The 23,731-nt window shown below is 43.4% G+C and overlaps 1 protein-coding gene across 6 annotated transcripts in view; it reads right to left on the reverse strand.

Moving 5' to 3' along the window:
- Positions 1-3,992: 3,992 nt before the first annotated feature.
- Positions 3,993-23,731, reverse strand: part of LOC140999524 (extracellular sulfatase Sulf-2-like) — a 77,118-nt gene continuing 57,379 nt past the window's right edge. Inside the window, exons 9-25 of one of the 6 annotated variants that reach the window (XM_073469956.1) lie at positions 22,820-22,970; positions 22,543-22,642; positions 22,158-22,233; positions 21,417-21,545; positions 17,368-17,424; positions 15,368-15,497; positions 12,527-12,770; positions 10,663-10,849; positions 10,230-10,326; positions 9,281-9,375; positions 8,535-8,594; positions 7,680-7,849; positions 7,417-7,559; positions 6,456-6,579; positions 5,982-6,015; positions 5,721-5,777; positions 4,314-4,432 (exon numbers count right to left, since the gene is read on the reverse strand). In XM_073469956.1, coding sequence (XP_073326057.1) covers positions 4,402-4,432; positions 5,721-5,777; positions 5,982-6,015; positions 6,456-6,579; positions 7,417-7,559; positions 7,680-7,849; positions 8,535-8,594; positions 9,281-9,375; positions 10,230-10,326; positions 10,663-10,849; positions 12,527-12,770; positions 15,368-15,497; positions 17,368-17,424; positions 21,417-21,545; positions 22,158-22,233; positions 22,543-22,642; positions 22,820-22,970 — 1,885 coding nt within the window. In that variant the 3' untranslated portion in view covers positions 4,314-4,401. Of the gene's footprint in view, positions 4,433-5,720; positions 5,778-5,981; positions 6,019-6,455; positions 6,580-7,416; positions 7,560-7,679; positions 7,850-8,534; positions 8,595-9,280; positions 9,376-10,229; positions 10,327-10,662; positions 10,850-12,526; positions 12,771-15,367; positions 15,498-17,363; positions 17,425-21,416; positions 21,546-22,157; positions 22,234-22,542; positions 22,643-22,819; positions 22,971-23,731 lie in introns of those variants that run through there. The other 5 variants (XM_073469955.1, XM_073469957.1, XM_073469959.1 and 2 more) reach the window with 5 other exon arrangements.

Below are 23,731 nucleotides of genomic sequence, written 5' to 3' on the forward strand. Positions count from 1 at the left end.
AATAGCTCAAATTATGACGTCTCGGTGGTTGTGACGCTCAAAAAAATGTATCCACCTGTCTGGTTGCTAACAAGCTACCGGTTTAAACCAAGGATGTGATATTAAATCTGAACTCAGTGTTGGAGGTGGCGGCCCGTTCATTCCTCAGTGGCGCTTTGAAGACAAAATGGCGCCACTTCCCGGCCATGAAACTACCCGGATCTAGTTTGTACGCGCGTGTACACACTAGAGACTACCACCGACTAACTTCCGGGGTTGGCGCCCAGCTAACTTGAATGGGGATGAAATAATTTAAACCTGTGGCTCTTCTAGACACTCACCATCTCATCGCTCCTCTCCGTCTCTTCTCTGTGGTCACATTCAGCCTCAGTGACAGTTGGTCTACATCGCAGTGGGTTTCAGCACAGTGGTTCACTGCGGCAGGTAGAAGTGAAGATAAATCCATGTTGCCGGTTAACGCTTACTGTCGCTCGGCCTCCGTCCCTCCACTACGTCTTTTAGTCCAATAAACCGCACAGAAAGACATTTTACAATCTTTATCTTTATTGACTTGACTTCGGCTCGTTGTTGAGTGACCATTCGAGGAAGTGCAGTCTTTGATACTTCCACATGGGCCTCATTTCTATGAGCCGAAGACTCTCTGTTGCCTGTACAAGCCTGTGGATGCTTCGTTGAAGTTGCTGGACTGCGACAGTCTAAAGGTTGTGACTTAATGCACATCCTCCGCTAACAGAGAGCAACAGTAGCTAACGTGAGTTTAGAAATGGAGTCCGCTTACATAAACTAATGAGCGGCTTCCAGCACAACACGGAAGTTCACAGAGAAGCTTTAAGGAATGAAAGTATTAGCATCAAGAGACACTTAAAGTAAACACACGACGCAGAACGGCTCGTTTCAGGATTATTATTGAATTATTATAATTGATGCATGAATGTGTTCATAATTAGATGAAGAGAATCTCAAAACAAACACACTGAAGAGAAAAAGTCCATTTTGGCATTCGACACTTTATTCACAAACTAAAAGCGATCACTGTTTCCACAGGTCAGTGGTGACTGTACAGGTGTGTTAGATCAGTATCAACTGGCTGCACGCGGCAGGTGTGCATCATGTGTCGTCGCTTCCCGTCAAACATGAACCCTCCATCGGTCCATTCATCCCTCCATCCTCCAATCAAAGTGCTCAGCAGTTTGTCCTTCAGTGTGTGTGTGTGTGTGCGTGTGTGTGTGTGCGTGTGTGTGTGTGTGTGTGTGCGTGTGTCCATCTGGTTCTGAACCACAGCTCTCAGCTCAGGTCCAGAACGGTCCGATTCTAGTGCGCGTCTTTATAAAAACACACCAAAACATTTACAAATACATTCAAACACAACCAGGAGGTTTTTCCTAGATAGTTGTTAGACAGCAAATAGCACCGCAGAGCAAATACACTTGGGGTTAAAAAAACAGAACAAAAAAAAACCTCTACAGACAGCAGACTGGTCGGCTGCACTCACACAGGGAGGAGGAAACCACCTGAGACACGTTTACACTGTTAGAATAAAAACATCTGTGATGAGCCACAACTCGAGGTCGTGTCCAGAAAATGATGTTTAAAACATAATAAATGAAATCAGAATCAAAGAGCGGTCTTCTTCTTGACAGGACGGTGAATCAGAGAAGAAGAAACGGACTTCTACAGATAAATATTATGTTCACAGCAGCGTTCACACGCAAATGTATAAACTGATAAAGTCGAGGGAGAAAATGTTCCCGAAATCTGTGTTCTTAAAATACTAAAAACCAACATTATATCTGACCAACTGTATCGTCAGAAGTTCCCACCTTCAATCTTTTTGCCTTCATACTGTCACAACTATTTATTTGTAGTTTGTTTCAGGGTTTGGACTGAGATTAATGGATCTCTGACGTCTCTTGTATGTATCTGTTGGCATTATTTAGCTGTAAAAACGTTGATTACAGATGTATTTCTGGTTTTGACAACACAGTTGCTCTCAGTCAGACAGTCAGTCACATTTTTACTGACGGATGGAAAAAAACTTCCCCTAACTGCAGATCTGACACAGAACACTGATGATGATTTTAAACTAAAACTCTGATCATTTCTTACAACGTTGACCACGAGTCAGGAATTTGAGGGCAGAAAATGTAGAAACCTGAAGTTGTGATTTATCAAAGACATCAACCAGGATTATAGCACCGAGGAGCAGAAGCTGTAGCCTCGTCGGTGCAGCGGGAGCCTCAGTGGAAACAGTGTAAAAGTATCTGAGAGGAGATCTGAACATCTGATGACTTAATATTCAAGTTTTTAAAGATGATCACTGTGTGCAACGTTTCAAAGCCTTCCTGTGTGAATCCAGTCGTGTTTCTCTACAGTTATATTTTACATTTTATAAGTTACATGTAATTTAGATCTCTGGACATTTCTGACCAGCTGTCAGATTCAGGCGAGGGACCAAATGGACAACTCAAAAGTAAACAAAAATCAGCTGAGAGGAGGAAAACAACTGAACTGGAAGGGAAGTGACCCTGTGTGCAGGAAGGAGGTGATTGGACGGGTGATGTTTGATGGTTAACACGAGTAAAAAATACAAAATGTGGCGACACAAAACCAGAACTCTGCCACCGGTCCTCCAGGGTGACGGCTGATGGTCCAAACCCCACAAAACAGCTGTCACAAGTTCTGGATGCAAAGACATCACCATCTAGTCCTCTTCTTATTGGTTCACGAGACGTCAGGAGATTTCCACAGTCTGGTAATCTTTTGTTCGTTTACTCCAAAATGTTCTCGTCGTCATTTTCTTCAGGGCTGCCGTGTTGCATCGTGGGTACTGAAGTCAGTCACCGGGTTAGTACAACTGTAGCTCTGTCGTCAGTAAAGCCGTCGGTCACCGCGGTAACCAACACTCAAGTTAGTGGAAGAAATTTTTTTAAAAGCAAAAATAAAAAGAAATGACATCAGCAGTGACGTCACAGTGTTCGACAGGGAAGTTTATCTGCTTCCGTCTCAGTCTCAGAGTTTAGTAACAACAACAACAGGGCGGACTGGTCCTTTAATGTCTTTACAGACTGTTAGAAAGACTAAATATGAACATGTAAAACAAATATATGGCCGCTGGGAGGTCACCTGAAGAGGAGGAGGAGGAGGAGGAGGAGGAGGAGGAGAGAGGCTGTCTTATCATGGTTGAAATGACGAGGTTTCAGATTCCTGTTCAGTTCAGCAGTGATGAGGTCAGAAAAAAATAAAGGATTGTTTTTCTGCTTTCTAGACAAAATCAGGAAAAACACATTTAACAGTGGAAGATAATAAACTGTAAAGGAAGTGTTGCTTTCTGTTCTCAGAGATAAACATCACTGAGACTGTTCAGACCTGGTGTTTACATCCATCCTGAGTGACCACAGTGATCTGATGCCACTTCCTGCTCTACTTGTCCATCGCCGGGACAAACAGACACCATGTTTTTACACAAAGACAGAAAGAAGTTCATGTAGAACATTTGCTGAATTTACAAGAAGGAACAAATAATGAAGAATTAGTCAGAGACAGAGTTTCACACAGTTTATAAAGTGTCTCCAACTCAACAACTCACTAAATTGAGAGATTTTTAAAGGGAGTCTGGTGACTTGTGATCGCATCACTCAGGACGGATGTTTAAACCAGGTCTGAACAGGGCCGTTAGTTATATTAACCCTCAGAGGCTGAAGCCGAAGAACAACAGATTTATAATCACCATCTTCAATTTTCTTTACGATAGAAATGTTTCAGGGATTTTCCAAAAATAAGCATCAGTATGTCTCTGAGAGTTGCTCTCACTGAACTGGGAGATTTTTTCACGTAGGACTCTATATAGACTCAATTAACAGACAGAAGTGACTCGATGTGAGGGCAGGCTCGACAGCGCGGTCATCAGACGATGTTTTCATCATTCAGATGTAAATGGAGGCAGAAGCAGAAACTCAAACTAAACCTGCTGATATTTTACTGTCGTCTGGAGTTTATTCAACAACATCACAGCTTTAATGTTTACTGCTCTGTGTTCTCCTCTTCATCACCTTCATCCTCCTCTCCCTCCTCCTCCTCCTTGTCTCCCTCCTCCTCCCCCCACTCCTCCACCCAGAGCTGCCCTCCTCAGATGAGAAGCGAGGAGCTGAGGAGGAGGAGGAGGAGGAGGAGGAGGAGGGAGGAGCAGCTGATGAAGAGGCGTGTTGAGTGTTTCGTCCCAGCGTCTCCCTGAGCAGCAGGGTGGGAGGGCCAGAGGATGTCACGGAGATGGCAGAAGCTGATTGGCTGACCGGTGAGACGGGGGCGTGGTCGTCTACCTGTGCCGACACCTTGACGACCACGCCCTGCTCCTTCAGGCTGCTGTGGGTGGGGTCAGGAGCCTGCTCCAACCAATCAGGAGGCTCAGCCCTTCCAGCCGTCCCAGATCGGACCTCTGGATCGACACACAGACTACTGTTAGCTTTGTGTGTGTGTGTGTGTGTGTGTGTGTGTGCGTGTGTGTGTGCGTGTGTGTGCGTGTGTGTGTGTGTGTGAACAGTAAGGCACATGCAGTCAGCAGCAGAAACAAGCCGTGAACGTCCTGCTGGAGACAAGAACTGAAGCTCATTCTGAGCGAGAAGAACCACTCGAATGAATCAACATCAACATGCTAACACAATGACAATGCTAACATGCTTAGCAGGGTTAGCAAGTATAATGTTAAACATGTTCACCATCTTTGTTAACGTGTTAGCATCCTAACGTTTGTTAATTAGCACTTAACATAAAGTACAGCTGAAGTTAAACGAAATCTCATTATTACCTCCACAATGTTTTCACCCGTCTGTCTGTTTGTTTGTTTGTTTGTTTGTCAGCAGGATTACACAAAAACTACTGAACAGGTTTTCATGAAACTTGGATGGAGGATGAGTCTCAGCCCAGAATAAACCCCATTATCTTTTGGAGTGGATCTGTATGATGCAGACTCTCTTAAAGAGAGGTCAGAAGGACAGAAGGGGACCGTTGAGCCTTGGCAGAGGTATGCACTCTACTGAGTGCCATTCTTGTTTAGTTTTGGGGAAGTTTTTTTCTGCCTAAACAAACTGAATAAACAAACTGACCTTAAAGGACAACACAGTTTATACTGTTTTACTTTGTTTATATGTGGCGGACCCTGCCACCTTTCTAGCTTCAAACAGTGTTCTGGGACCTTATTTTCCTCTGAGACCAGCTCGTTTATTCACTGATGGAAAAAAAGTTTGTATTATTACCTCATTAATATTGTGAATATTAAACTTCTGAGTTTGAATTTTTTCTCCAAAACCACACAGTGTCCCTTTAAGGAAATTGGGGGCTGCTTTTAATTTTTGCTTATTCAAATGAACTTCATGTTCATGTTTTGTTTTTGATATGAGACCATATAGATTTGGATATTATTATTATCACTATTATTATTTGTTGTATTTATTTTTTGTTTAAATGTCTTTTCATTTCCATGATTTGTGTCTTTAAAACAAGATGTTGCATTTGAATTCTACTGTATGTTAAACACATCAGACAGGCAGGCAGGCAGACAGACAGACAGACAGACAGACAGACAGACAGACAGACAGACAGACAGGCAGGCAGACAGGCAGGCAGACAGGCAGACAGACAGGCAGACAGACAGACAGACAGGTGCAGGAGTAAGCAGAATGGCGGCTAGATGATCTACAAAGAAGAAGACGAGGAGGAAGACTCACAGGGTTCGAGACGATGAAGGTTTCTTGACTCTCGGCCACTTCCTCCTCTCAAACAGCCTGATGCAACAAACACACACCGTGTTACACACAAGCGCGCACACACACACACACAAACAACACACATACTCTCTCTCTCTCTCTTTGCTCCACCACCAGCAGCCCTCAGCTCCGTCAGGAAGTCATGCAGCATTCAGAGCAGGAAAACATGATGTGTGTGTGTGTGTGTGTTAAGTGTGTGATTGTGTGTGTGTGTGTGTATACCTGTAGTCATCAAAGCTGCTATGTGCCCGCCCACCTGCTGAAGAAACAGTCTGATTGGTTAGTGAGTAGAGGCCACTTGTGATTCTTTTTCTTGTTGAATTAACGTCGTCATTTCCCGACTTTTTGCGGGACCCCTGAATGCACCATGAGCAACTGACTGTCATGAAAGGGATTCTGGGATCTGAAAACCCACATCACACACGTCAAAGTCAGTCAGACCCTGTCGACCTGTTGTCATGACACCCAAGGGCCCGACGTCTGGAGACGTAGTTACACAGCTGCAAATCAAATCCTGTGTGTGAGTGTGTGTGTGTGTGTGTGTGTGTGTGTGTACTCTTGGCCTCATATCCAACAGTGGACTTCAGTGTCTTTACATCACCAACAGGGACCGGCGAGCTAAAAGAGGACGTTTTGGAGGTTCACCTTTATGCGTGTGTGTGTGTGTGTGTGTGTGTGTGTGTGTGTGTGTCATACCCTGATCCAATGAGCGTGTGCGAGGATTACACTGCTTGTGTCCCCTGCAGCCTCTGAGCTCCATCAGCTGAACATGAAGCTGATTGAGAACGGTCCGATCCAAAGAGCTGACAGCGTTTATCAGCTGGAGACAGAGAGACAGAGAGACAGAGACAGAGACACAGAGAGACAGAGACAGAGACACAGAGAGACAGAGACACAGAGAGACAGAGACAGAGACACAGAGAGACAGAGACACAGAGAGACACAGAGAGACACAGAGAGACACAGAGAGAGACAGAGACACAGAGAGACAGAGACAGAGACACAGAGACACAGAGACACAGAGACACAGAGAGAGACAGAGACAGAGAGACAGAGACAGAGACAGAGAGAGAGAGACACAGAGAGACACAGAGAGAGACAGAGACATGAATGATCTGTGGAGCTGTAATTTATATTTGAACTGTAGGAAAGATTAATAGAAGTGTGAGCAATCAACAAATCACATGTGATCTCCAACAGACCTGTAATATTTACTCAGTATGTGTTTAAAATGGATTCTTATGATTTTTTATTCATGATTTTATTCAAAACCCTTTCATGCAAACCTTCATATTGAAGGTTAAAGTCACCTTGTGAGCAGAGCAGGAGGGTTTCAGATTTGAGCGCTGAGCAGCTTTTTTTTAAAAAAGGCGCAGCCTTATGACCCGCTTCAGTTTTGGTCCGGTACTCTCACCGTGAGTCCAAAGCCCGATGTTGAAATAAATCGTTTTTGCTCGGAAAATGTGGTTGTGGCCGCTGAGTTATTTTGGACACAAGTCTACAGTTTAAGCTAAAATTAAAATACAACACAGATAAAAATGAAAAGTCCGGTGGTACGACAGCAGATACTTCTGTATCGGTCTAAACTCAACGTTTACAGACGGAACCGGCTCAGTTGTCACATGACTGAGGTGATGACCACACATAAGTCACGTACCTGGTACGGGTCTGTGTTGAGGTCGAAGTACTCCAGGAAGCCAGTGGCAAACTCACAGAACAGGAAGTTGTGGGTCTCGTTGATCGTCCTCAGACACCAGTATGTGTTGTTGTTGGCGCTGGTGCAGGCACAGAACGGACCCACTGCAACACACACACACACACACACACACACACACACACACACAAACAGCATATTAATTATATCATAAATAGTAATGTGTAATGTGTGTGTGTGTGTGTGTGTGTGTGCGCGTGTCGTACGTGTCCAGTAGGGGGCAGTGTGCCAGTGCTGGTTGTCGTGTGTGAAGCAGGTGAGTCCGGGCATCGAACACGTGTCGTTGTTTCTGATTCTCTTGATCATCTTCCTCATTTTCTTCCTCCTCTTCTGCTCCTTCAGAAGCCACGCCTTCTTGTCCCGAGCCCCGCCCTTCCTGCACGTGCACACACACACACACACACACACACACACACGCTATTAGCTAATGTACAGTAAAAAGCAAAAAAGCAAATAATGCATTTCCTGTAAATAGTCAGAACATTTAAACACTCGTCATCTTCAAGTAAACTAAACATTTTTTAAAAACATGAGGAAGATCTTTTTCAGTTTGTTCAGTGTTCAGATCTTCAGTCATTTCCAAGATAATAATCCTGATGACATCATAGTGATGACATCATAGTGATGTCATCATGACTATCCTGACTCGGGCTTGGAAGCTGCAGATTTAAAGCAGAAAGTTATAAGTTATAAACATTATGAACGAGAGACGCTTTGTACTGCAGGACCTGCTGTGTTCGGAGGTTTCACCCAAACTGCTGCTATTTTTCTTTTTAAAATGCGTCTCTATCAACATCTTTTAAATCAACAGAGCTTCACAAAGACACACAAAAAGTTAGACGGACTAGATTATGTGCAAACGTTCACACAACAAACAAAACAAAGACATTAATATGCTCATTGTCTTTTTGGACTTTGAGGCAGTTCAGATGTTGAGGATCGTCACAGTCACAGTTAGTTTTCAGCCTGAACTGTTGAGGCTCCTCTCAGTGAAGCAGCTACATCGTGACGTGAGTCTGAAGTGTTGACGGGACTGATCCTGTTTAATGTGACAGTCTCACCTGAAGGGGTGCAGCCCTCCTCCTCTGAGCCTCAGCTTGTTCTTCAGTTTGGACTTATACCTGAAAACACACATGAACTCCAGCTGTAACACCGGGCATGAATACTCCTCACTGCTGTCACACTGAGTGACTGTGGACATTTTCTTTAGTCCTTTACTTTAGTAAAAATATTTTTGGTTTGGCTCGACTGTCGACTGTTTGTTCTCTAATATTGTAGTTTTCCCTCCACTACATTTATATTTACACACAGCGTTAGTTAAAGTTAAGACACAAAACAAAGATTTTATGTAAAAATGAAGGGTAAACTTATAAAATACATCATTTGAGATGAAGCCAAACGTTTTGGTTTGTGACTTCTGAAAGAAGAGCTGTGTTCCTGTGTTTGGGACGTCCTGTCAGGTTTCAGATGTTAGAAGTTTCTCCACGTTCACTTTTCAGATGATTTCTGTTCAAATGATTCAACATTTAACATCAAAAGAACAAAACAAAACGAGGACGATAGAAAAAACCTGAAGACAGAACTTTGTTTTTTCTTCTCTCCTGCTAATCTTAAAACACAAGCTGCACTTTTTAATAATTGAATTACATTTTACTGACAATACTTCTTTACTTTTCCTTCAGTAGGATCTGGAGGCAGGACCTGAACTTGTGATGGAGCACGTTAATATGAATGTAATAGTCCTTTTACCTCAGTGACGGCTCTGAATACTCTCCACTGTACTGGACTCTGTGTGTGTCTCACTTACAGGTATTTATTACAGTCACACTCCAGGGGGCGGGCCTTCTTCAGGTGACCTCTGACCTCTCTCAGGTTCTTTATCTTCGTCTGCAGCGTCTCAATCTGACAGAAAAGAAAAGTTCAGTCACCAGAACAACGAGAGAGATTCAGGTTTTTATTCATTAGTTTAGTTTGTTTGTTCCATTGCCTTTTATTTTAGCTAGGAGGTGATTAACGTCCTCGTTAGCAGGCCGTTAGCCACCTAATGAATAAACAACATCTGTGTAAACGGACGTACAGGAGGACACTCGCTCTGCGTCTGACTGAGGGTGAGAGGTACGCCGGATGAGGACCCGTGTAGATAAATGAGACCCTCAGAACGAGGAGAACTCACAGGCAGAACCAGCAGCTGGTCCAGGAGCTTCATCTGGATGATGCTCAGTTCAAGGCTTAATATTACACTTTACATTTACAGTTTAACGATGACGTCAGGTGTTTTTCTGCTCTGAGTTCAAGTTTTCTCACTCAACCCGTGAGGCAGCCAGCGTGTATAAGCAGCACACACATCTGATACTGCCTCCACAAAACATGTCGACAAACTGTGTGTGTCCTGATTGATTTTATGAAGTCTGGACACCTGTCTGCGTTTTGCAAATCAGATCCACACCACATTCAGAGGTGGTTTGAAATGTGATCCAGATCAGACTGATCAGACTTTACAGATGGGACTTGTATCAGATTTCAAAGCGTCTTTTGCGTCACTCACAGTGCGACACACAACAGTGACGTCAAATCCAGAGATACAGAAGATGCATCCAGGCTGCTGCTAGCAGAGCGGTATGAAGACAACTCAGAGAGCCACAGTCTGATCGTCTGTAGAGCGAGATGACTGACGATGCTTCTGTACTGAATCGCTGCGTCACCAGCGACCCATGCAGACATGTTGCAGTGTGAACAAAGCCTTCGCTGTGTGTTACCTCGTGGTCAATGTGCAGCTTGTGGTCCTTCCAGGCCTGCAGAGACTGATACACTCCTGTATCACACTTCACTGTGGCGTTGGACAGGATGGAGCATCTGCAGGAGAACAAGACAAACCTGATGAAGACAGTAACGTGTGACGGTCCTCAGCAGCACAGAAACACCAGAGCTGAGTTTAACTCGACTCAACAGAAGCTGACATTTACTTTCTGATGATGGGGCAGAATTCACACGTGCTCCTGAAAGTGTCAGATTATAAAACAAGAATTAATTTTCTTAATAATTCACCCAGCTGGTGGATTCAGCAGAGCGATCTGAGCTCCGTCTGTGCCGATGACTCACATCGACTCAGTCCAACTTAAAGAGAACCGGGTTCAGTTCTGGTGTCGTTTCAGTTCAGACAATTAATCACAACAACACAACATCACTCACCTGTGTGTGACTTTGAGGGAGTTGGCCAGCGCCTCGTCGGTGGGAACCATCCCGCTGAACTCGTCCTCAGACTCGTCCCTTATTGGCTGAGCCCAGTCGTCCATGCTGCTGTTACCGGGGTAACTGTTCGTCATGGAGACAGAGCGGCTGTAACGGTTCCTGGAGTAACTCTTCAGGGCTTTGAACTCTGAGACACACACGCACACGCACACACACACACACACACACACACGGTTGTTTAAAATGATGTAATAACACAACTGAACAGACTTTATGATTAAATCATCGCCTGCAGTCGTTAAAGTCGAGTCGAGCGTCTCTCATTGCTGTTGAACTGGAGGACAATGAGACGCTGTCACAAAACTTCCCTCGCTCAGACTGAAGCTCAGGTGGATGCAGTTCTGACCTCAGACACTAGAGGGCAGCACCACACCAGACAGCACGAGTCACACTGGCTACCGGCTGCTCCTCCTTTATTCAAGTGTCTTTATTCAAACACATGATGCACCACTCACAGTCTTATAGACGGACATGATGAGCAGAGTCAGAGTCACAGCTGAATTTTTAATTATTATTATGAACATTATTATGACATTAGATTTATGAATCAGGAATTCCAGGAATGATTATAAAGCATCTTCTTCTTCTTCTAACAGAAATGAAGCGACAGAAACGTGAACTCGTCTTCACATTACTTCATCTCATCTTCTTGTAGCAAGTATTTAAAGTATTTGCTGTATTTACATTTTTACCGGAGAGGTGGACTCGAGTCGATTTAAGTCACCGTTTGATGACTTACAACTTGACTTGTCTGAAAATAAGAGACGTGACGACTCGAATGACTCGTCTGTGATCATTTTGTTTGTTTTAGTGTGTTGTTTCAGCCTGATGTCAGTATTTTCTCTGTTTAAAAGTGATTGAAAGGAAATTAAGAAATTAATTAAGCTTTTATTTTTGTTTGATTACACTTAATTCACTCAATACCAATTATTACGGTACAGATTAAAGCAACTACAGTAACATTTTTGGAATAAAAATGGGTGTAAATAACGTCACACGAGCTGTATGGAGCCATTTTATAGTACAGTTATTTTTATATTTCAGTACTTTTCTCTTTATTACTCTATATATTTTAGTCTTGTTGTTTCATCTTTCTCCATTTAAATCTTGTTTATATCTTTCCCTGACTTTCATCAGCATGGAGGGAGGAGATGATGAATCCATGAATCTGCTGAGAAATCCTTAAAAAAGATCCTCACATGCAGAACCTGCCTGAGAAACATGTTTTTAAGTTTTCTTCAGTATCACAGTGATAGTCGTCTGTACATCCACAGGTTCACTGCTAACCGCAAAGTTTTAATGTAGTTTTGGAGTATTTTTATTTATTTTTTGGTTGTTTTTTAAATCATCTCCAGCTGCTTCAGTTGTTCAGCAGAATGCTGCAACTCTGTTTTACTGTGAAGCTCCAGAAATGTTCTGTGGACTACGAGACTTCACCTGACTTTATATCATCAGGAGGAGATGATGGCTGAGCCTGACTTTATATCATCAGGAGGAGATGATGACTGAGCCTGACTTTATATCATCAGGAGGAGATGATGGCTGAGCCTGACTTTATATCATCAGGAGGAGATGATGGCTGAGCCTGACTTTATATCATCAGGAGGAGATGATGGCTGAGCCTGACTTTATATCATCAGGAGGAGATGATGGCTGAGCCTGACTTTATATCATCAGGAGGAGATGATGGCTGAGCCTGACTTTATATCATCAGGAGGAGATGATGGCTGAGCCTGACTTTATATCATCAGGAGGAGATGATGGCTGGGTTTATGTTTGGGTGAACTGCTCCTTTAACACTCACTCTTCTTGGAGAAGAAGGGTTTCTTGTTGAACGGCCTCATCATGGAGGGCCGCACGTTCAGAGGTCGGAGGTCGCGCAGGTCGCAGTCGCAGGCGTCCGACTTCTGATTGTACAGCTGAGACTTGATGCTGAGTGGACGCTGACGGCCGGACACGCCCCTCTGGAAGTTCTTAGCTCCGCCCCCTTCGTTCTTACATTTGAAGAGCCGGAGTTTCCCCGTGGCGTCCTCCACACACTGCCACTTCTACACACACGCACACACACACACGCACGCACACACGCACGCACACACACACACACACACACACACACACACACACACAGTAATGATGAACAGCACTGAGACAATTCAAACTTAAAACCAAACTAACTGCCAAAAAAATGATAAACTTAATTTATAGAGCACCTTCAAAACAGAGTTTACAAAGTGCTTTGAAAGCAGGAAACTCATGAAGACAATATGACAGAATAAACAGCCAACAGTCGAACACAAGGAGGAGAGTTAGAACAAGAACATGTAAACACACAGAAAGACAAAACGAGAAATTACAAGTAAAAGGAATAAAGGTGATAAAACAGGCGAAATCACAGAAAAGGAAGAGATCAATAGAAGATTAAAATCATAAAGGACGATCGGAAGATGACATCACATCAACAGAATTACAGATAAAAGATTATCTACTATATAACTTGGGGCGGGACCCAGACGAGCTTTAAATGTGATCAGCAAGATCTTAAAATCAGTTCTAAGATGGACAGCGAGCCGGTGAAGAGAAGCTGGGACAGGACTGATCTCTGAGCCTCCTCTTAACCTCTGAGCATGAACATCAGCGTCGTGGCTGTCGAGCTGAGAGGAGGATATTTTGGATCAAAGGCTCTGACGCTGCAGAACTCTGAACATCAGCATCATCTGCAGAAGTCCGTTCAGTCACGTTCGTCTTTAAACTGACGAGCTCGAGAACAACCTGAGGAGGTTCTGATGGACGGAGGAGGAGGAGGTTGTGGAGGAGGAGGAGGTTGTGGAGGAGGAGGAGGTTGTGGAGGAGGAGGAGGTTGTGGAGGAGGAGGAGGAGGTTGTGGATGAGGACGAGGTTGTGGAGGAGGAGGACGAGGTTGTGGAGGAGGAGGAGGTTGTGGAGGAGGAGGACGAGGTTGTGGAGGAGGAGGAGGAGGTTGTGGAGGAGGAGGTTGTGGAGGAGGAGGTTGTGGAGGAGGAGGAGGAGGAGGAGGAGGTTGTGGAGGAGGAGGAGGTTGTGGAGGAGGACGAGGTTGTGGAGGAGGAGGAGGAGGTTGTGGAGGAGGACGAGGTTGTGGAGGAGGACGAGGTTGTGGAGGAGGAGGAGGAGGTTGTGGAGGAGAAGGACGAGGTTGTGGAGGAGGAGGAGGTTGTGGAGGAGGAGGAGGTTGTGGAGGAGGAGGAGGAGGTTGTGGAGGAGGAGGAGGCTGAGGCTGAACTGTGCTGGTATCAGCAGAGTAACTCTGATCAGTGTCGGGTTATAACAAACACTGTACAACTGCTGAAGACAAACAGCAGATGAACGAGCCGATACTGATTATCAGTAATCCAGGAGACTGATCACAGACAACCGGACCGATGTACTTTTAGAGGAAAAATAAAAATGTTAGTCTCAAAGTGGAGGACGACCAGTGATGGATGGAGCGACAATTTACTCAAGTACTGTACTCTGCTTCAATACTTCACTTCACTCGACCGCACATCGAGGGAGTGAATCTGGTCTCCTCAGATCAGGTTGTGATCTCTTCTCTCCTGCAGACTGTGATCACAGCAGACTGTATGGAGACATCTGATGTTTCTTGTTCAGTATTTATCCACTAATGTTTTGTGGACTGTGAAACTTCACCCTCTCCATCATCTATACGTCCTGTTCTTGTATTCTCTGCTGGATTATTATAACAACGTTTGCTGAAGGAGACGTCGGTCCTTCCTCGTCATGTGTGAGTCGACTGGAGATAATGAGGTTGGTTGAAAACCTCTCATCTTATTCCTCAACCCCACTTGAACACCTGCAGGATGAACTTGAACGCAGCCTCCGTAGAGAAACACGTCCTCCCATCAGCCCTTCATCACGACTTAAAACGACAGCAGGTTCAGCCAAGTTCACCACAGTCAGTGAGTCCCGTGTCTGTTCGGCTCGGAGCGTCGGTTGTATTGTCACTCAGCAGTCGTTCATTAGCAGCAGCTGAATTAATTTCTCCTCTCGCACTGACTCAGTTATTAAAGAGTGATAAATGCCTGAATTGTTAATTACAAACACACACAGTTTTTCTACAGGCTGTTTATCAGAGCGATCCAGCAGCCGGCAGACACTGTTGCTAAGAGACTAATCAGCTGGCTGGAGGGATTTTTCGACAAGTGTAATTAACCTCAAACAAGCATGAACACACACACAAACACAGCGTGACACGGCTCTCTAAACGTCTCGCAGAGAAAAGTTTGTGTTGTGCTGCTGCATCCTGATTCTCTTCACGTCTGCTCTCTTTGATTCGCTCCATTGTGCTCTGCTCCTTCTAGTAATTACTGCTGTTATTGTATCTGTCTGGTTTGCAGAGATGACATCTGGTTTTCATCTCTCCGACAGAAGTCTCTCTCTGCTCTCCGCTGTTTCTTTTCAGCTCTCTGGTTGTTATTACGGCAGCAGCCAGCGCAGTTTTCCTGCATTTATTCCCAGAAAGCTCTTTTTCTTTTGTGTTCTGCAGAAACTCTGGGGAGGAAAAATCTCTGCTGCATTTTTAAACATCTGAAAAGTTTCTTAATGTAGAGTTTAACTGTAGAGCGTGATCAGGAGTACAGTCGTTAGCGGGCCGTGTGCATCACTGTACCTGTCCGGTCTGCTGACAGGGCGTCTGGTACTCGGCTCTCTGACAGAGATCTTTGACTCGCTGGTGTTTGGGGAGGAAGTTCTCCTCCTGCGACACTTCCTTTCCCTCCACACGCTGGTGCAGCAGCTTCCTGTTAACAAACAGACAGAAGGCAGGTTGGAACTTTCTGCTCCTGATTTATTCATAATTAAAACATCTTAATCCATATAATCCAATATAACATTTGCATTTTGGGACACAAAACGGCAAATTTAAAGTGCTCAGCACAATGCATGATGGGAAGAGTGGGCGGTCTTTGACTCTCATCGTTAGACAGTTATTAAAAACACATTTATTCAAAGTTTTTGTTATGAAAACTTTACAAGATGTCTGTCAATCATCTACAATATATACTTATTTATTTGAGTGTATTTTATTTTATTCTATTTTATTTTGCAGCTACTTCTCGTTATTGTTGCTCTGATTGTTCTCGTGCTGCTGTGCCGATTGAATTTCTCTAACGTGGATCAATACAGGAACATTTTATCTCATCAAACAAATCGAAGTAACTAAACAGAACTTTTAAATGTAACTACAGAACCAACACTTCTTTTACTGTTAACTGTCACCAGTTTGATCTCATTTAATAAATGTAATTAGTGTATTAAATTCTAACTTATTAAATATTTTCAATAAAAAACACATTAAAAATTGTTTTTATGTGGAAACTAATACAGTTTTTTTCTATAATTTTATGCATATTTGGATATTTCCGTTTGTTTCAAAAACAGGGAACATTTTAAATGACATCACACATCGTACTCATGTCTGACTTAATGTTGTGCCGACATTTAAACTTTGTTGCTTTTAACGTGTTATTGATCACATTCAGCCTCTACATGTGTCGCTCCATCGCATCACGTCACAACACCGCTGCTGTTCGTATCATCTGCCCTCTCAAGTGGTTGCCAGTTTGTCGTAGCTAACGTTGCTAATGTTAACGTTGCTATCTGTAATTTCACTAGCCAGCTAACGTCAGGGCCACACAGTGTGCAGGGTTCATCCTCCAGAATTCAGCCATTTCTATGTTATTTTCCACAAACTGGCAACTACCAAGACTAGTGAAGCTGAAACCACCGGCTGGATTCTGACCCAGAGATAAACAAAACGATCATTCTGACAAACACTTTAAAGTTAATAATTCACAATCAAAATAATGTTTTTAAGGAGACTTTTATTCTGCACCTTTCAAAAAGCTCTGTAAATGTATTATTTTAAGAAAAAAGTTCAATATGAACTTTAAGTTATCGTTATAGAGAAATTCTGACTGCACAGTGTAATGGCTGGTAAATAATATAAGAATGGTTCCCTATAAACCTCACTTTCACGGCCTGCTGGATTATGTCCACATAATTAAAAGGCGAATTACGGCACAAAGCTCATCTCTCATTGCTCAACCGAAACAGGAAGTGACATCATGTTCCCCGGTCTCTATCTGCAGTGGAACAACTGTGGAAACTCTCCACTGCAGAAGAAGAAGCTGCTGATGGAGGAGGTGAAGGAGGTGAAGAGGGAGAGTGATAGAAACCGAGGTGAAACAAGAGCGAACAGACGGACGTTCACTGGATGGAGACGCTCCGGTGTCGTGTCAAAGTCCGTTCCCCTGTTGATCTGTGTCTCCTCTCAGCACCGGGACCAGAGACGCTTCAGAGCCTGACGACTGATTATTACAACCAGCTGTTTGACTGAGTTTACAGACCTGAGATCAGAGTTTCTGGATCAAACTGGGGTTGTAAAGGTTGGTTTTCGTTATGGACAGGAGCCAGACTGCTAGCTGTAGCCGTGTTGCTAACGCTGTGTTAACGCCACAGTAACACCCCAGTGAAACACCAGGAGGAGGGTCTAATATGAGCAGTGATAGTGGATGTGACAGTTAGATTTTGTCTGTTATCAGTGTTGTTGCAGTTAAAGTGTTGTGAAGATGATGATGATGATGATGATGATGATGAAGATGTATTTACCCTCTCTCCACCAGGAACGAGTCCCTCCACAACTTCGGCTTCTTGTTCACTTGGAATCTGCAGAAGAAGAAAACAGCCGTCATCACCTTCACCTCCACCTCCTCCTTCACCTTCATCTCCACCTTCATCTCCACCTTCATCCTCCACCTCCACCTTCATCTCCACTTCCACCTTCATCCTTCATCTCCACCTTCACCTCCACCACATTTTTCTCTGTGACGTCACCTTCAGGAACAGATCGAGTGCGTTCAGCTGAATGTGACGCACTGATGTGATTTCACACAATTAAACTCGAGTTAGATGAAAAATGTGAGTTCTTCTTGGCGCCACATGTGCGGAGCAGCGAGTTCAGTCAGATTACACACATTTTCACAACACACACATGAAATGACCGACTCCATCTGGTTTCTATTCCTGGATGTTTGTGACTTTAACTGTCAGGACAAATATTTTGATTTTCCTGCCGCAGTTAAAAGAAAAACCCCAGTGGAAACAACTGCAGGACTTTTTCCACTCGTCTTTTCTCTCCAGCAGATATGACAGCGTTTAAAACACAGAACGACTGAGAACTGTCACAGAGTGAAAAACACAGACGTAACAACACAGTTCACGCAAAGACATCAGAAAATATAGGTATTTTAAGTTTCTGTGTAGCTTTTCCCCTTAACGAGGTTTGACTCGTAATTAAGAAGGTTGTTATTTTTGGTTTTCTTGCAGCTAAAACTCTTAGAAATAAAAAAAATGTCTGCTCCCCCCAATAAACACCACTGAGAGGCCGTTCAGACCTGTTAGTAACATCTGACATGATGTTTCTACTCAAAGACAGAAAGAAGTTCATGCAGAACATTTGCTGAATTCACAAGAAGGAACAAATAAGTCAGAATCAGTCAGAGACAGAGTTTCACACAGTTTATAAAGTGTCTCCAACTCAACAACTCACTAAACTGACACATTTGTTAAGGGAGTCTGGGGACAAAGAAGTCGCCTATACTGGTTACTGTTTAGTGTATCTGTAAAATGTGACATGTTTAGCATCAATAAAATGTTTCTTCTTTCATAAATTGAGTGTAAATGGTGAAATCAGTGTAAACAGTGTGTTCAAACAGCTGCTAAATGTTGGCAGGTCAGACTTTAGCACTTTAGACACAGAAGCAGACAGGCTGGTGCAGCCATGCTGCCACAAACTGACACTTTTTACAAGGAAACACACAACTTACTGTTTTCATTTAGTGCTGAATTTACAAGAAGGAGACAATGATTCAGAATCTGTCAGAGACAGAGTTTCACTACGTTATAAAGTTTCTCCTCACTCAACACCTCTCTAAACTGAGTGATTTTTTGAAGGGAGTCTGGTGATGTTGTGGTTACTGGTTCAGTGGTTGGATCAGTTCAGACAGAGTGTTTACGGATTCTTCTTCTTCTTCTTCTTCTTCTTCTTCTTCTTCTTCTTCTTCTTCTTCTCCTCCTCCTCCTCACAGAGGACGTCAGCTGAGTACCACACTAGCTGTTGTTGAAGTCATCCTATATTAATGTGTTTTTATGTTTTGTTGGTATATTTATTGCACCACTAGCAAAGTGTTTAAAGTTTAAAGTGTTTTAAAGTTTAATGTATTCTAACACTGGTGTAAATTTATGTGTTGTAATAAAGGTTTTCAGACAGTTGCAGCTGAAGGGGAGCGAAGAGCGAGACAGCAGAGGATGAGTCAGCTCATGGAGATATTTAAGTACTTTAAACCTTCAGAGCAACAAAACGTGTCTAAAATCTCACTTCATAGAGTCTTTACTGTCAGATCTGAAGTCACAGACATGATACACATGCGTTAGACGTAGTGTGACTTACACTTATTATATCTGATCATTAAAGTTGCTAATTGAACAGATAAATCAGCACAGAGATCATAAAAAAGAGCAACAACTTCAGGGTTATTTTCATCGTCACTCAATCTCTTGATTATTTTCTTGATGAACTGATCAACTGTTGCTGCTTTCAATGCAGAACTTGCCTTACAATCTTCATGTTTTTAAGTTTCCTTCAGTATCACAGTAATCCAGTGATATTTGTCTGTACATTCATGCTAACACTGCTAACAGGAGCAGCTAACAGCTCATTCTGCTCACTTTTAAATTTTCCAAAGGCAGCGACTGCGACAGAATCGGCCCTTTGTCACTCCTGGTTCTTATGTTGAATAAACTTCAGCTGAGTGTAATCAGTCTTTCAGCTACTATCTGTGTTCCCCGGGGGAGGATGGACTCCTCTGCACTTCACAGAGGACGAAGAAGAAAAGGGAACAGATGCTTCATGTTCCCTCGCTGCACTCGTGACGACGTATAGAGCCGATTAAAACGTGCTCAAACAGCCGGGACTTCAGAGCGCTGAAGAAACCGAGCGTACGGTGACTTAAAGTTGGTTTAAAGACAAGAGATCTCGCTCCCGAGAGTTTCTGTTCAAAGTCAACACGGTGAGAGCGCAGACACCTGGACTTCAGTGTGTTTTAATGGAGCAACCGGGGGTTCTGTTCACGATGACGTCAAGGAATTAGTTCAGATGTTGAAGGACCATAACTGAACATCTTGTTCCAGCTGTCAGCTCGAGGTCTTTGTCTCTGAACTGACTCTGACTCTGCAAAATCCTGCTGGAGGTTTATATTACGACGTGAATGTTTCCACACTTTGGCATCGACACGAACTGATGTGCTTCCACTTTTCTTTAAAGATACAACATGTAAGAATTCTGCAGTAAAATGTCCAAAAACGACTCGAGCTTTGTTCTGTATGTTGTTGAGTTGTGTTCTTACATTGTCCCAAATGTTTCCTACAGTGTTCAGTGGTCTCCTGTCACTACAACTTCCAGCAGAGAGTCTTCGGTCTTGTTCTTGTTTCTTTTTTTCCTAAACTTTGTGAACACTTCTGTCCAGTTTTAGTCGACAAAAACACAATTTTTTAATCCTGACAGCAAAAGTGAATGTGCGTTTTTTTCTTTACAATCACTTCATCTTCTCAAAGTCAAAGATAATTAATGTTTTGGTCTTTTAGTGTCTTTACTCATTGAAAGCAAGAAAACACACTCAATTAAGCTTTTCAGTAAAGATTTCCGTAATCAACTGAAACATTTTTTACTTTCTTTATTCGTGAAGCAAAATATCTAGAGATTTCATTTTTATTTTAAAGTCCATTTTCTTTATCGTTAATAATATTATGTGGAAATTCAGTCACAGTTTTAATGATCTCTGTTTCATCATCTCATTTTTGTCTTGGAAAAAAAAGCAGGCAATCAAAAATCTTAGAAAAACACCTAAAAACACATAAATATATTGTTTAATTTTGACAAAGGTTCAGTAATTTCCTAAAACAGCTGCTCGCTTAAGTTTTAAACTTCCACTTTTAACTTAAACAGATGGAAATAGTGCATCTAGTGGGGACTATTTTCAGCGGCAGATTAATCCAAGTTTGGTGCTCTGGTGATTTTTGATGTGTTTGTAGGTCAACATGATTTCTTTCAAGCAACTTGACTGAACCGAACGATCATTTAAAGTTACGGAGTAACACTGACACATACTGTGTGTTTGAACCTGCTGTTTAAATCCTCCAGCAGCAGTTTGTTTCTGTCTTTAACGACCTGCTGGTTTGTTATCATCTGTTTGTTGTGACCTCCTGACCTCGACGTTGTGCCTCTGTTGACACTTTTGATCATTATAAATATTAATGGAGGATTTATATCCCTTCAGGCGAAGCAGATGGCTCCGCATGTTTGTGAACCGCGGAGCACCCAGGTGTTTAAATGAGGCCGTTACAGCTGAGAGACGTCCTGCTGCACCAGCGACGCTCTGCAGGATCATTTACATACTGATGCTGCTTCAGCGAGCAGCTTCCCTCCTCTGACCTCTGCCTGCTTATCACATCACTGTGTTCGCATCTGTTACTGCAGGAGCTCCACCACCAGCACATCTAATGAGTCTCAGTCTGAGAAATGTATTTACTTCTTCACTCTCATTTTAAAACTTTGTTGGCTGTGTGTGTGTGTGTGTGTGTGTGTGTGTGTGTGTGTGTACCTGTTAACAGGTCTGTCAGTGTCCAGTAGAGTCAGTATCGACTTCCCGTCCATGTCCGGAGGAGTGTCGAGGCCGGCGATGTCCAGGATGGTCGGAGCCAGATCGATGTTCAGGACCATGTGAGGGTTACTGACACACACACACACACACACACACACACACACACACACACACAGGTAATTAATATACAAGAGACTACACATCCTCCCTCATCACTCTCCAACAGTCCTCTCTTCATGCGTCGGTCTAAAGAAACATGATGCTGCAGTGATGAATACAAAACAAACTTCACGTGATTCTTGTTTTAATGACAGATGTGGTGAAACGTTGTAAACTAGGTGAGTATTACGGGTCATGTGTGCAGCTCTCTGAACTCATGATCACCTCGTGGATCAGCTCCGACTGTAATCCACTTTACTCACACACACACACACACACACACACACACACACACACACACACACAGTTTCCAGCTTTAGGAGAGCATGTAGTCAGCATGTTTTCCACTCGCTCCCATGTTGTCTGTTAGTGTTTGATATTTCTGACTGATTGTAAAAAGATGCCTCAGAATATTTACCTGTTGGATATTACAAATAAAAAGTGATCAAAGCTACGACAGTGAGGACGGTGTGTTGTGAGTGTCAGTAGTGTTGTGGTGTGTGTGTGTGTGTGTGTGTGTGTGTGTGTGTGTGTGTGTGTGTGTGTGTGTGTGTGTGTGTGTGTGTGTGTGTGAACTCTTACATGGTGCCTTGCTCCACGTTGGGTCCTCTGATGAAGAACGGGACTCTGATGTCGAACTCGTACGGCATCGATTTACCTGCAGACACACGATGTTAACAGAACAGCGTCACCAGCTGTCGTACAGGTGTGTCCGACTCTACATGTAGAAATCAGTGACTCTTTCCTGATCCGACAATAAAACAATAAAAAAAACGTCAAACAGATGAAACAATACTCAAAAGGACTGTTTGTGACTGTGACGCTTTAGTTTTACTTGAGATTCTGGTTTTAACCTGCTTAAATAAAATAAAAAACACCCTTTATCACAACCAGAAACTTCACAAACAGTTTGTAACTTCTTAAGTCTCGTCTCTGTTCGTGAGGAAGCAGCTGTCTGAGTTTTTACCTTTGACGAGGCCGAACTGTCCGATGTGGTAGCCGTGATCCGACGTGTAGATGATGTAGGTGTTCTCCAACTCGCCCGTCTCCACCAACATGTTGTACAGCTGAGACACACACACACACACACACACACACACACACACACACACACACACACACACACACACAACAGGAACGCAGTTTTATTTCGTTTTAAATTTACAAACAGACTTCAGGACCAGCAGTTACCTCTGTGTGTGTGTGTGTGTGTGTGTGTGTGTGTGTGCGTGTGTGTTGTCTACCTTCTCCACACTGTCGTCCACGGACAGAAGCGTCTGCAATCGTTTCCTCTGCAGCACGTTGGTGAACTCCATGTGGATGGGCTTCATGGCGCCGGTGTAACGCATGATCCAGTGCTTGTCTGGGTTCGGAGCGTAGTTATAGCTGGGAGTGCTGAAGAGGAGGAGGAGAGACAGAAGATGAAGACACGTCCACACTGAGGAGGAGAGATCTGTAGTGGGTTACGTTTGAAGGAAACACGCTGATTTCGATCGACGAGTTGACAGAAGATCAGATCACAGCAACAATCATTTTGTCCTTAATCTTGACGATCACGAGGTCGGACCGCAGAGACGGGTTTCCTTCCTTAATCATCACAAGATGTGAACGAATGTTTGTTTCCACCCTCTACTGTGATTATTACACTGATTATCAGGAGTTTGTTCATCGAGGTGAACAGTAGATGGCGCCAATTCTCCAGGCAGAAAACCGTTAACGTTATTCGATCGTCAAACAATAAAAAACAAAAGAAAACAGGATGGAAACATGACGGAGATAACATCCCATCTGTGTGAAGATGTTTTAATCTGCTGCCAGAGAGGAAACAGCTGATCGGTTGTGTTTGGAAAAAAGTACAATATGTAACTTCTGCTGCTCGGATCACATCAGATTCTGTTCTGATCCGATGGGAGGAGAGCTCAGAGATTACTGTTTAACTTGTGGGATTAAAAAGTGGATTTATCTTCACTCCTGTTTATCAGCCTGACTGCAGCAGTGATCCGGAGGTGACCTCCAGGTTCTGTTCTGTTGACTGCTGACTGGAGCTGGAGGGGAAATGGACTTTACTTCATGAACGTAACGTTACAGAGAGGAGACAGAGAACCAGAACCAGAACCAGAACCAGAGTCTCTGCCGAGTGCTGACTTCACTCAGAG

The sequence above is a fragment of the Pagrus major genome, chromosome 7 (assembly GCF_040436345.1).
Source record: "Pagrus major chromosome 7, Pma_NU_1.0".
Taxonomy (NCBI): Eukaryota; Metazoa; Chordata; class Actinopteri; order Spariformes; family Sparidae; genus Pagrus; species Pagrus major.